Raw genomic sequence first — 12,500 nt, forward strand, 5'->3', positions numbered from 1 at the left:
TTTGCACCACAGATTATAGGCTCCTTTAATAACCAGTGCAGAGAGTTACACTTCTCACTTCTTTTACATTTAAAAAGCCCCCAGGATTTAAAAACACCCTGATAAAAAGGAGGCAACCCACCTAACTTTAAGAATTTAAAATCAGTTAAAAACAGAGCAGCATCCAGCCCCAGGTTATTGACACGCCTGAGTATGCAGCTGGCCACGTCTCTCCACACCAGATCTTCAGGTCCAGTCAGATACTTTTGAATGAACTGGAGCCTGAAGGTGGCTGTCCTGCTAGCCAGGTGGACCAGGCCCTGGCCCCCCCTCATCTCTGGACAAAAACAATACAGACTGTGGTATCCAGTGCAATTTGTTCCAGAAGAAATTGACAATCTTCACTTGAATCTGGGCAATGAGACCTGTTGGAGGGTCCAGACAGGCTAACCGGTGCCATAACATGGAGGCTACCAGGTTGTTTAGGATTAGGACCCTCCCTCTAAAAGATATTTGTGGGTGGAGCCACCTCCACTTAGCCAGTTTGTTATCCACTTTTTCTAAAATGTTTTCCCAGTTTTTCTTTCCAATGTCGCTGTTCCCAAGATAAATACCGAGATACTTTAAGCCTTCTCTTCTCCATATCAGGCTTTGAGGAAGAACAGGGAGGCCCTCCCGCCATTCACCAACAGCAAGAGCCTCGCTCTTCCTCCAGTTCACCCTCGCAGCCGACACAACAGAAAACTTCTCGATTACAGAATTTAAAACACACACATCCTGTTGATCTTTGATAAAAACAACGACATCGTCAGCATAAGCAGATAAAACAACACTACTGTTGAAATCAGGTAAAAACAGGCCTCTAACAGATGATCTTATCTTTTGTAGGAGGGGTTCCAGGGAGAGTGCATAGAGCATCCCAGACAGGGCACAACCCTGTCGGACGCCTCTATGCACTCTAAAAGGAGCACACAAGCCACCATTAAACTTTAGCACACTCTCAATGTCACTGTACAACACCTTGATCTTGGCTGTGAGACCAGCGCTGAACCCAAACCTCTCCATGACCTTCCAAAGGAAGTCGTGTTCAACGCGGTCAAAAGCCTTTTCTTGATCTAATGAGATCAATCCAGTGTTTATGCCTAATGAACTGGAGACCTCCAAAACATCCCAAATGAGGTAGATATTATCTACCATAGACCTGCCGGGCACACAGTACGTCTGGTCCCGGTGGAGAATCTGCTCCATGGTTCCTTTCAGCCTATTGGCCAGGACTTTAGACAGTATTTTGTAGTCAGTGCAGAGGAGAGAGACAGGACGCCAGTTTCTGATTTCTTGCAAATTACCTTTCTTTGACAAGAGGGTAATTATGGCTCTCCGACATGAGATTGGCAGTGACCCAGACACCAGGCTCTCATTAAACACATCTATGATGTCATGGGCCAAGATGTCCCAGAAGGCTTTGTAGAACTCTACAGTGAGGCCGTCGATGCCTGGAGCCTTTCGCCCCTGCATGCTCTGCAGTGCAGCGTACAGCTCTTGTGGAGTCAGTGGGCTGTCGAGCTGTGAATTAGCCTCTCTAGATATCTGAGGAAGTCCACCACAGAACTCCTCCATCAGTTCTTCATTTTCCTTGAACTCACTCTCAAACAATGAGGCGTAAAACTCAACAGCTCTTTTCCTTATCAGGCCTGGCTCTGTCAGCTCTTGCCCTGTCTCAGAGAGCAGAGAGTGGATTTGTCTCCTCTGCCCTTGTTTCTTCTCAAGCCCAAAGAAGAAACTCGATGGAGCATCCATCTCTGTGATATTTTGAATCCGGGACCGGACCAGCGCACCCTGTACTTTAGTGTCCAGCAGGTTGGCTAATGCCATCTTTTTAGTCTTGAGGATTTCAATATATCCTCGATTTCCTGTGGACTCACTTGTACACTCGAGATCCACAATATCAGTCTCCAGATCTCTGATAGATCTGGAGATGTCGCGTGTGACATTGAGCGTGTGCTTCTGACATAAAAGTTTCATTTGAACCTTCCCATGGTCCCACCACTGCCTCAGACTGACAAACTCGTTTTTTTCTGTTTAAAATCATTCCAAAAATAGCTTCAATTCAATTCAATTCAATTCAATTTTATTTGTATAGCGCCAATTCATAACAGAAGTTATCTCAGGACACTTTTCAAATAGAGCAGGTCTAGACCGAACTCCTTATAACATTATTTACAGAGACCCAACAGTACCACCATGAGCAAGACCTTGGAGACAAGGGCAAGGAAAAACTGCCTGTTAAAAGGCAGAAACCTTAAGCTTAAAGCCTCCTTGAAAGATTTATTAACAGTTAAAACAGAGTTAAAATGCCAATAGGCGCTTCTGGGTAAAATGTTTCTGATAAAAACGTTACATAAAACCAAAGAATGATCAGTAAAACCAACTGGTAAAATCTTACACATTTTAACAACACTGACTCTGTGCTTAAAAACATAAAAACGATCAAGTCTGGCTAAAGAGATTCTGTTTTCTCTAACGTGGGACCATGTGTACTGTCTGCAGCCTGTGTGCATCCTTCTCCACGCGTCCACCAGGCCATGGGAGGAGACCTGCTGCCTCAAGGCATGCTGGGATACTGGATGAGGCTCTGCATGGTTGCGATCTAAAATCTCATTTTCAGTACAATTAAAATCCCCACCCACGAATAAATAATCCTCCGGGCCACAGCTGTTTAAAATATCATTCATATTTTCAAAGAAGTGTTTCCTCTCTGCACCGTTGTTTGGAGCATAAATGTTGATAAAAACCACATTAAAATGTTCAAAACGAGCTCTGATTGAAAGACACCTCCCCTCCACAACATGCCTGACCTCCAGAGAGGTTGGAGTAAAACCTCTGGAGAACAGGAAGCCCACTCCTCCACTGAGGGTGGTGTTATGGCTTAAAATCAGTTCTCCTTCCCATTCTCTGCTCCAGTCTGCCTCGTTTCCAACATCACTGTGAGTTTCTTGTAGAAACAGAACATCAATATGTTTCATTTTAGCCGTTTCAAACACTACTGCTCTCTTTCTTGTTTCTCTGGCACCATTGACATTCAGACTGCCTACTTTAAAAACATTCATAATGATGGAGATGTTAAGAACAAAACTAAAAACAATCAATGAAATAAATAAAAATAAAATCCTTACATTCACCATCATTAAAAACTGAGTTGTTTTCTGACTTTAATAATCAGTTTTTTCAGTCTGAATATTTCTTGGTCAGTCAGCTCTGACTCTGCTCTGTGTTTCACAGTATACCTGGCTGAGTTATAGAAACCCTGCATATCAGGGAAGTACTGCTCTAACACTGGCTTCCTCATCCCTTTGGTCTGTTGTAAAAAAGACTTCAGTACATTGGCAGTATACACCTGAGCAGCAGCCTGCTGAGTGTGAGACAGGTCACTGCTGTCAGACACACACCCTTCACTGTCACTGCTGTCAGATAGAGCTGCTCTGTTCTCTGCAGCACTCGGTTTACCGGCCAGACGTCCGGCTTTACCACCCACCTCCACGGTCAACATGCTTCTCCTCTTACTGCGCTGTTTAAGAGGAGCAGACCCCCACCCAGACTCACAGGCCTCCATCTCTTCAGCCTCAGCTACTGTGCTCCCCTCACTCAGCTCACCTGCTACCACCGCAGCGGGTACCGCCCAAATCCCCGCAGGGGCAGCCGCCGCCGCACCCGCAGCAGCCAGGGCACCGCGGCTCGGACAGGCCTTAATCAAATGTCCCTCTTCGCCACATCTGAAACATTTCACAGTGGATGATGTTGCAAAGAGAATGTACTCAAAATCATCCACACGGACTCTGAACCGATAATCAAACAAACAAGTTCTACCTTCTTTAGGAACAGAACCACCGCACTGTTCATCCGGGCAGCGGACTTCACAGAGCCGTGCCCGATGATTTCCCCACGGCCAGTGCTACCTCCTCCACCCTGCACGGAGAGCCGGCTCCGGTTTTAATGCCGTGCTTCCGTGTCAGCCTGGAGAAAACGCTGCTGGACGCCATACCGGCGCCTCAGAGCGAGGCTGACAAACAACAAACAAACAAACACTAAACTAACCAACAAACAACCAAAAACCAACCAAAATAACACTTAACTAACACAACTACATTCACAAACACAACACAACGAAAATATACCGAAAGAAAGAAATAGAAAGAGAGAAAAACACTCAATTTCATCCAACTCTTCCACTCACACTCACACTCCACTCACAGAGAGAGAGAGAGAGAGAGAGAGAGAGAGAGAGCGGAGAGAGAGAGAGAGCGGAGAGAGAGCGGAGAGAGAGAGAGGAGAGAGAGAGAGCAGAGAGAGAGCGGAGAGAGAGAGTGGAGAGACAGAGTGGAGAGAGAGAGCAGAGAGACAGAGTGGAGAGAGAATGAGTGTTTGCATGTGTAAACTATGAATTAAAAATGGAAACAGCGTTTTAGTGTACTGATACAGTATTGCGATACTTTCTGTGCTGTACGTTCCTGCAGCTCACCTGCGTTCCTGTGGCGTTGAACGCAGACTCCATGTTGACGCCGTTGAAGATGTTCACCTAAAACATGAGAAAGATCAGTTTCAGTGAGCATGTGGCAGTGAAGGGTCTTCATTCAGTGAACAGGAAGCAGCTGAGGAGACTGGGGACAGTAATGTGCTCTGGGTGTTAACACTTACATAACCCAGCGCCTTCTCCCCACGAGGAACTCCAGTCACATAATCTGTGGAGGAGAAACAGACGTGGAAACATCTGACTAACAAACTCTTCATCATCCATTAATCTATCAAATGTTTTTTATTTGCTCTCTGAAATGGCACAAAAAGGTGAAAAAAGGCCCGACAGACTTATTAGGGACCTCGCAAGCGACCGCTGGAGGTCCCTATTGTTTTGCTTCGTTTCTTCTTCCGTATTCTTCTTATTATTTTTAGCACTTTTGATTGCGTATTTGCCCCCCTGAACATATACGAAAAGTAAATTTTATTTGGCAAAGTGGTCAGGCCTGGTGAAAAATTTGATATTCTATGCGTCACTTTCGGGTCCGCTACTATCATGAAAAGTGCGTTTAGGCTAATAACTTCTGCATCGTTTGTCGCACATTCAAAAAACTTCTATCCACGCGTTCAGTGAATGGAGCTGAATCTCCCCATATAGGCCACGCCCACTTCTGCCTGGAATTTTTTTCTGGCAGAGCGCGAAATGTCCATGAACTACTTTTTCGTGTTCCTCCTATGTGCTTTGTCCGATTCGTACAAAAATTTTCACGTAGCATCTGAGGACCCTCATAATAAAAAACTGATTAAAAGAATTTTGATATTTAAAATAATCAGCACGTTACAAAATTAGCACTTCCTGTGGATTTTTCGTCAACAAAGGAAGTGGACCATTTCTCAACATTGGTATCACCGATTGACACCAAACTTGGGTCCATAGTTCCACATGTCTTCCTTAAGCATCTTGCACAGTTTCAGGCCATAGCCACAAGGTGGTGCTCTTTAAAATGAAGAAGTTTATATCTCTACAACGGTATGTGTGCTTAAGATGAAACTTGGTACGATGCTTCCCCATGGCTCCCTGAGGCTCACTAAAAAATGTGTCAACAATCCGCCACTAGGTGGCGCTCTGGTGGCATGGTAAATCACTGTGCGGAGACCGTAATAGTTATGAAATTCACAGGGCACGTGTAGAGTGGTGCCTGAAGCTCACATACCAAAAACTGGCGCCACGTTTCACTGATATGTACAAAACTCGGTAGGCACGTGTAACATGCCGGGACATACAAAAAAGCCTCTTGGACCCATACCCGAAACCCCACAGGAAGTCAGCCATTTGATTTTGATTTTCACTTTCGCCAAATTTTTCACATTGTATTTGAACGAACTCCTCCTAGGGAATTTATCGGATCTGCTTTAAAATTTGTGAGTACAGTCAAAAAATGGTTCTGATTAAAAGTTGTGCTATTTGTGCATGTACGTTGAAGGGCGTGTCCGTGGCGTGCCCTCAAAGTTGGTCATAATGAATTCCATGTGCATTTTCGTTGAGTTTTTCGCCTTGTATTTGAACGAACTCCTCCTAGGGTATTTATCTGATCTACTTCAAAATTGGTCAGTACAGTCAAAAAATTGTGCTGATTAAAAGTTGTGCTATTTGTGCATGTACATTAAAGGGCGTGTCCGTGCGTGTCCGTGCGTGTCCGTGGCGTGGCATCAAAGTCAGCCATTTTGATTTTTTTGGTAATTTTCTGTGATTTTTCGTGTTGTATTTGAGCAAACTCCTCCTAGGGAATTTATCGGATCTGCTTCAAAATTGGTCAGTACAGTCAGAAAATGGTCTTGATTAAAAGTTGTACGTTAAAGGGCGTGTCCGTGGTGTTCCCTCAAAGTTGGCCAGGTTGAATCGAATGTCAAACTGTGATGCTATTTCCGGCCTTTAAGGGCTTCTGTTTTAACAAACTCCTCCTACAGATTTTATCAGATTGACTTCAAATTCGATCACTTCAATCTACACACATTGGTTATCAAAAGTTGTGCTATTTGAGACTGTACATTGAAGGGCGTGTCTGTGTCGTACCGTCAAAGTTGGCCATTTTGAATTCTGTGGTCATACAAACTGATTGAAAAGTTGAGCTATTTGTGACTGTACATCAAACCGCCTGCCAGTGACAACTTGTCGATTTCAGCCGATTTTCCATTAAACAGCACTCATAACTTCAGTGTGCGGTCCAATCTCAATGAAACTTCATGTGTTTGATAACACTCTTGCCTTGAACATGTCTACATGACAACATTCAGACATAGTGATAGCGCCACCTACTAGCAACAGGAAGTAAGCGCTGGGTGGCTATTTTGAGCTGATTTACGTGTGATTTTCGTGTCGTGGTCCGCACGTCTTAAGTCGGCATGCGACGCGGCCGCAGCACGCCCCGAGTTACGTGGAGTGCGAGGTCCCGCTCAACGCTGCTTGCAGCTTTAATTTTATATTATATTCAGTTCAATAACTGATAAACTGAACAGTGAACTCAATAACTGCAGGACGTTTGTGTAAAATGGACGATTACAGAGTTTTATTAGTGTGCCTGGAAAGCACACTATTATTCCCCGTGCTTATTATTATTTTTCCGTACGTTTTTCGGCGGACTACTCCTCCCGCAAATTTTGGTCGTACATACACAAAAAGGTACCAAAACGTGCGGCTCTGTGAGGACATTAGTGCTATGACTTTTCTAAGCGTTTCGCCAAACAGTTTGCAAATAAATCGCCAAAAACCAGGCCAAAAAATGAATGGGTGTGTATTGGTAGAATGTTCAACTGAAAATAACTGTCGATTCACTTAGAGTGTAGGGAGAGAGAAAATTTGTCGAAGACCAAAGGCCACAAATATCACTCTACAGAAACAATTTATAGATAGAAACGTAGGTAAATCCATTGAGGTCGCAGTGATACCACTGATCAAGCTGTCAGACAAATAGTTTTGGTGAGAAACGCACTGATAGTGTAGCTAAGAACATGATTAGCGCTTAGCTAGCGATTACCGCGTAGCTAGCGATTAATTCAATTCAATTAAATTTGCTTAGCTATGCGCTAGCTTTGGTTAATGTGTTTATGTGTAGCTAGCTAGCTAAAGAGAATTAGAAGGTAGAAGAAGGTATTAGAAGGCTAATTAATTAAAATACTTTTCTTGCTAGAGAGGATAAGCTACTAATGTTCTAGCGCAAGCTAGCTAGACAGAACAAGGTATGAATGTGCTAGCACTCGCTAGCTAGAGAGGACAAAGGATTACTGTGCTAATTAAATGTCACAAAAGACACTGAAATTCTTAATTATCCATCTATTTCAACTTGTTACACATGACACAAGTAATACAGATTTACTAATGTAATAAAACATCAAGTTAGATTTATTTTGTGAGGAAGAAGACACTCAGACTGTTGTAACTGTAGTCGTGATTTTCACTACCTACATATCTGTTTATGGTAATACACATAATAATAATGCATATAACCACCATTCTAGTCAGCCAGTCAAAAAACTTTAAAGCCATTTTTCTCAGTTTTCACTCTCAGTTACTGTGGTTATGCTTTTTTAGGGCAGAATACATTAACATTAACATTAATAAGGTCCCATACAACATCTGGACAGCAAACTACACATTGAGTCTGAACCAATGTTCTGGACCCTAACTTGAAAATTGGGCTGAGGGTGGTGTTTCAAAATAAAAGTCTACAACGTTCATTCTATGTTAACGGGTATGGGGGTCTGGTGGACACTTTTCTAAAACTTTAAAAAACCTACACTGCCTATGACTGCACATTAAGAATAGCTTTCTTTCTTAATTATGTATTACCTATTAATATAAATATTGTTATTCATGTTATTGATAGCATTACTTATTATTGTCATTGTTGTTATTATTTTTTTATTATTATTATTATTACATACTTATTATTCCCATCATTGTGGTTATTACTTATTTAGTTACTTTAGCAATTTTTATTAAACCAACCACCATTCCTGCATTATCCCAGGACAATATTATGCCAAGCTTCATTTAAGAAATACCATATATTAACAATTATTTGCGTTTACATAAAAGCACATAACTGTAGAAACACAAGAAAAAAACTCATCATATCTCAACAGTCTTCTTGTCAATTCGGCATCAATATAATACATAAATACCAAGTTTTTGAACGACTTTGTCGCATCAACTCGTTACCAGCCTCACTATTTCAGTGGGAGAAGATCGTGGGAATAGATGGAAAAAACATGATTCATTATTAAAATACGGGGTGGTTGGTGGATCACGCGTACGCGGAATTAAACACAGGTAAGAATGCTGATTAACCGTGTATTATGTGTGTGTCATGGTGAAGGACAGAGAAATGAGGATACGATGAACAAAAAATATAGTAAAATATAGACGCACCCTCTCTGCCCTTTCAACTCTGCCCTTCGTACGTCATCACCGTAACAACAAGCTGCTATTTCTATTTGTTCTCTCATATGAACACACACACAGATGTTGAAAGCTTGATCTGTCACACACCTAAGCGATGGTAGAGGTCACATACTGTAAACTACTCGGCAGTGTCAGTAATGTATGGGCCAGAGTCACGGGCCAGAGCAAGGCACAATCAAAATTTCTTTAGGAATTTTCTATTTATTATTCTTCTTCCGTACGTTTTTCAGTCGACTACTCCTCCCGCAGTTTTGGTCGCACATACACAAAAAGGTATCAAAACGTGCGGCTCGGCCGGGAGATTAGTGCTATGACTTTTCTAAGCGTCTCACCAAACAGTTTGCCGATAAATCACCAGAAGCCAGGCCAAAAAAATGAATGGGTGTGTATTGGTAGAACGCTCACAGCTAGAGTGCGTGATATTATCACTAGAGTGTAGAGAGTGAGAAACATTTGTCGAAAAATAAATTTGTAAACTGCTCTCAAGGCCACAAATGTCACTGTACAGAAATAAATTATAGATAGAAACGTAGGTAAATCCGTTGGGGTCACAGTGATACCACTGCTGAAGCTGTCAGACAAATAGTTTTGGCGGGAAACTCACTGATGCGCCAGCAACACCCTTTCACGGCCCCATCTAATCCCATGTTAATTGTAGAGGAGAAATTTTGAAAGGAGTTCGTTGTACCATTTCTTCCTCAATCTCCCGAGGTCACATCTTTTGACTTTAGCCACTGAAACTCGGCAGTTCTACAGTCAACAAGATGAGGATGCTCATGGTCTTTTCGGTTTTCATTTCGGTCGTTCCTGGCCAATGGTTCGAGGGGGTTCATTTTGAAATTTTCTGTCTCTCTCAGGAGTCAGCGACAGAGAGAAAGGGCGCAGCTGCGCTTAACTGCTGTGGCCTGGCCCTGGTTGCCAGGCAACCAAAGCCTGCCCCTCACAAGCCCAATATCATCCAACTGCCGCCATAAATGGGCGTTCTCGTGCTGGTGGGGGTTCCCGTTTTTGCTGACTGGAACGCCCCCTTCTTCTTCGCCTTTCTTGCTGAACTGTAACTGTCAACATCCGGTTTAATATAACATTCGCTAGTTAGTGTTTCTCAACAGAAGTTTCAAAATAAGATCTAGTAGTCTGTAAATGTATTATAGAACTAATGTTAGCAAGCTAAGCCATCTACAGAACGTTAGTCCAATTACATCTTAATACGCTTACATTTACGTGTAGGACTAGTCTATATTTCTACGAGTTGTTGAGGACAATTCATACTTTGCATGTGACGTCACAACTACTGGCTGGCGGGCAAGAACATCGTTCTCCAGCAACGAAACCCAGTAAACTAATCAAGGATCTTGCCAGGACGTCGGTGTTTCCCCTGGCATTCATTCAGCGAAGGCTTACAAACAGCGCTGCGCATGCTTTCACTCAAGTAAATTAAAACTAACAACAATTGCATTGCTTAATTCAATGTTCTGGTGTTGTAATTATCTACGAGGTTTTGCAACATGGCCCACCCATCAAAATAAATGCTTTTATTCTTTTGTACGTCGTAACGTCGTACTACGTACTGAACGGAAAAACCAAGGCAATCATTTCCTCATGTGATTTGACATATAACACGCTGTAATTCAAGTCCTGGTATGGAATTTGTCTAACTAAATAAACGTCCGTATCCAAAATCAAGATCACTGTGATTGTTTTCTGACTTCAGTTACGTCTATTAAATCTACTTCACTCGAAATTTACTATAATAGACAGATAAAGTCGGCGTTTCTTGCCCGCCAGGTATCCATGGTAACCACGTGACTGCAAAGTATGAATTGCGATTGGTCGATGAAAGGCTACCAGGAACGCCCAATAGGCGTTCTTGTGTCATGACGGGAACGTCCAAGCCGCAGCTGGACCCTTCTTACCAAGCCTGACTGTGAACATGTGACATGAGATTACTGAGTAGTGTCAATGTGTTGTGGTTCACATACACCAAGCATTAGGCTAGCAGTAAAGTATAGCTGGCTGCTAGTCAGAATTTTCACAATATTTCTAATATTGCAAACTGTCAATGCTACATTTTGAACAGTCTATTTGTTCTCTCATATGAACACACACATGTTGAAAGCTTGATCTGTCACATACCTAAGCAATGGTAGAGGTCACATACTGTAAACTACTCGGCAGTGTCAGTAATGTATGGGCCAGAGTCAGGCACACTCAAAATTTCTTTAGGAATTTTCTAGTTTATTATTATTATTTGTTTTATATAATTCTGTGTTGTATGTTTTTATTTTTTTACAGATCATACAAACTTCCAAGTTTAGAGAATAAATAATAATCAGAACTTTAAAAATCAGTATTTCATTTCTTCATAGAAATCAACAAAAAGCTGCAAAAATGATTAATTGTCACACTAATCAATAATATCACAGTATCAATGGATCTGACTGCTGCAGCTCTACAGTTAATGTAACTAATAATCACTATAATATTCTGTATGTAAATCTAATCGGTGCTCAGACTTATTGATCGATGTAAGGCAGGTTCTGATATGTGGTGGTAAACTAATCTACAATGTTTTATATTTACCTTCTTTTCCATCATCGTTAAAGTCTCCAACGGTCACAGAGTATCCTGGTGAACACAAAGAGATAGTTATTTGAACGTACATGTGATACTTTGGCGCATGACGAGACCGCAGCACACCCCGAGTGCTCGGGCCTTTTCATCTGTGTGTGTGTGTGTGTGTGTGTGTGTGTGTGTGTGGTTACCAAGGTAACTGTCATCATACTGGGCGCTGGCCGACTTGGTGGCGAGGGTGTTTCCGTACGGGGTGATGTATTTTTGGTCAAACCGGGTAAAAATCTCAGCGATGTCATCAGAAATCAGCTGGCCTGAAGAGAGAACAGTGAGAGAACAGTGAGAGAACAGTGAGAGAAAAGTGAGAGAACAGTGAGAGAACAGTGAGAGAAAAGTGAGAGAACAATGAGAGAACAGTGAGAGAACAGTGAGAGAACAGTGAGAGAACAATGAGAGAACAGTGAGAGAACAGTGAGAGAACAGTGAGAGAACAATGAGAGAACAATGAGAGAACAGTGAGAGAACAATGAGAGAACAGTGAGAGAACAATGAGAGAACAGTGAGAGAAAAGTGAGAGAACAATGAGAGAACAGTGAGAGAACAATGAGAGAACAATGAGAGAACAGTGAGAGAACAATGAGAGATAAATGAGAGAACAGTGAGAGAACAGTGAGAGAACAATGAGAGATAAATGAGAGAACAGTGAGAGAACAGTGAGAGAACAATGAGAGAACAGTGAGAGAACAATGAGAGAACAGTGAGAGAACAGTAAGAGAACAGTGAGAGAATAGTGAGAGAACAATGAGAGAACAATGAGAGAACAGTGAGAGAAAAGTGAGAGAACAGTGAGAGAACAGTGAGAGAACAATGAGAGAACAATGAGAGAACAGTGAGAGAACAATGAGAGAATAGTGAGAGAACAATGAGAGAACAGTGAGAGAACAATGAGAGAACAGTGAGAGAACAATGAGAGAATAGT

At 42.2% G+C, this 12,500-nt stretch overlaps 2 protein-coding genes across 6 annotated transcripts in view; one reads left to right on the forward strand and one right to left on the reverse strand.

Moving 5' to 3' along the window:
* The window catches only part of LOC127365058 (uncharacterized), a 205,371-nt gene that overhangs the window by 27,735 nt on the left and 165,136 nt on the right, over nucleotides 1–12,500 (forward strand). The window lies entirely within an intron of this gene.
* The window catches only part of itgav (integrin, alpha V), a 51,733-nt gene that overhangs the window by 22,527 nt on the left and 16,706 nt on the right, over nucleotides 1–12,500 (reverse strand). The window contains exons 7-10 of the mRNA XM_051402734.1: nucleotides 11,713–11,835; nucleotides 11,531–11,575; nucleotides 4,672–4,715; nucleotides 4,496–4,552 (exon numbers count right to left, since the gene is read on the reverse strand). Of these exons, the coding sequence (XP_051258694.1) occupies nucleotides 4,496–4,552; nucleotides 4,672–4,715; nucleotides 11,531–11,575; nucleotides 11,713–11,835 (269 nt within the window). The remainder of the gene's footprint in view (nucleotides 1–4,495; nucleotides 4,553–4,671; nucleotides 4,716–11,530; nucleotides 11,576–11,712; nucleotides 11,836–12,500) is intronic.

The sequence above is a fragment of the Dicentrarchus labrax genome, unplaced genomic scaffold (genome assembly GCF_905237075.1).
Source record: "Dicentrarchus labrax unplaced genomic scaffold, dlabrax2021, whole genome shotgun sequence".
Lineage (NCBI taxonomy): Eukaryota > Metazoa > Chordata > Actinopteri > Moronidae > Dicentrarchus > Dicentrarchus labrax.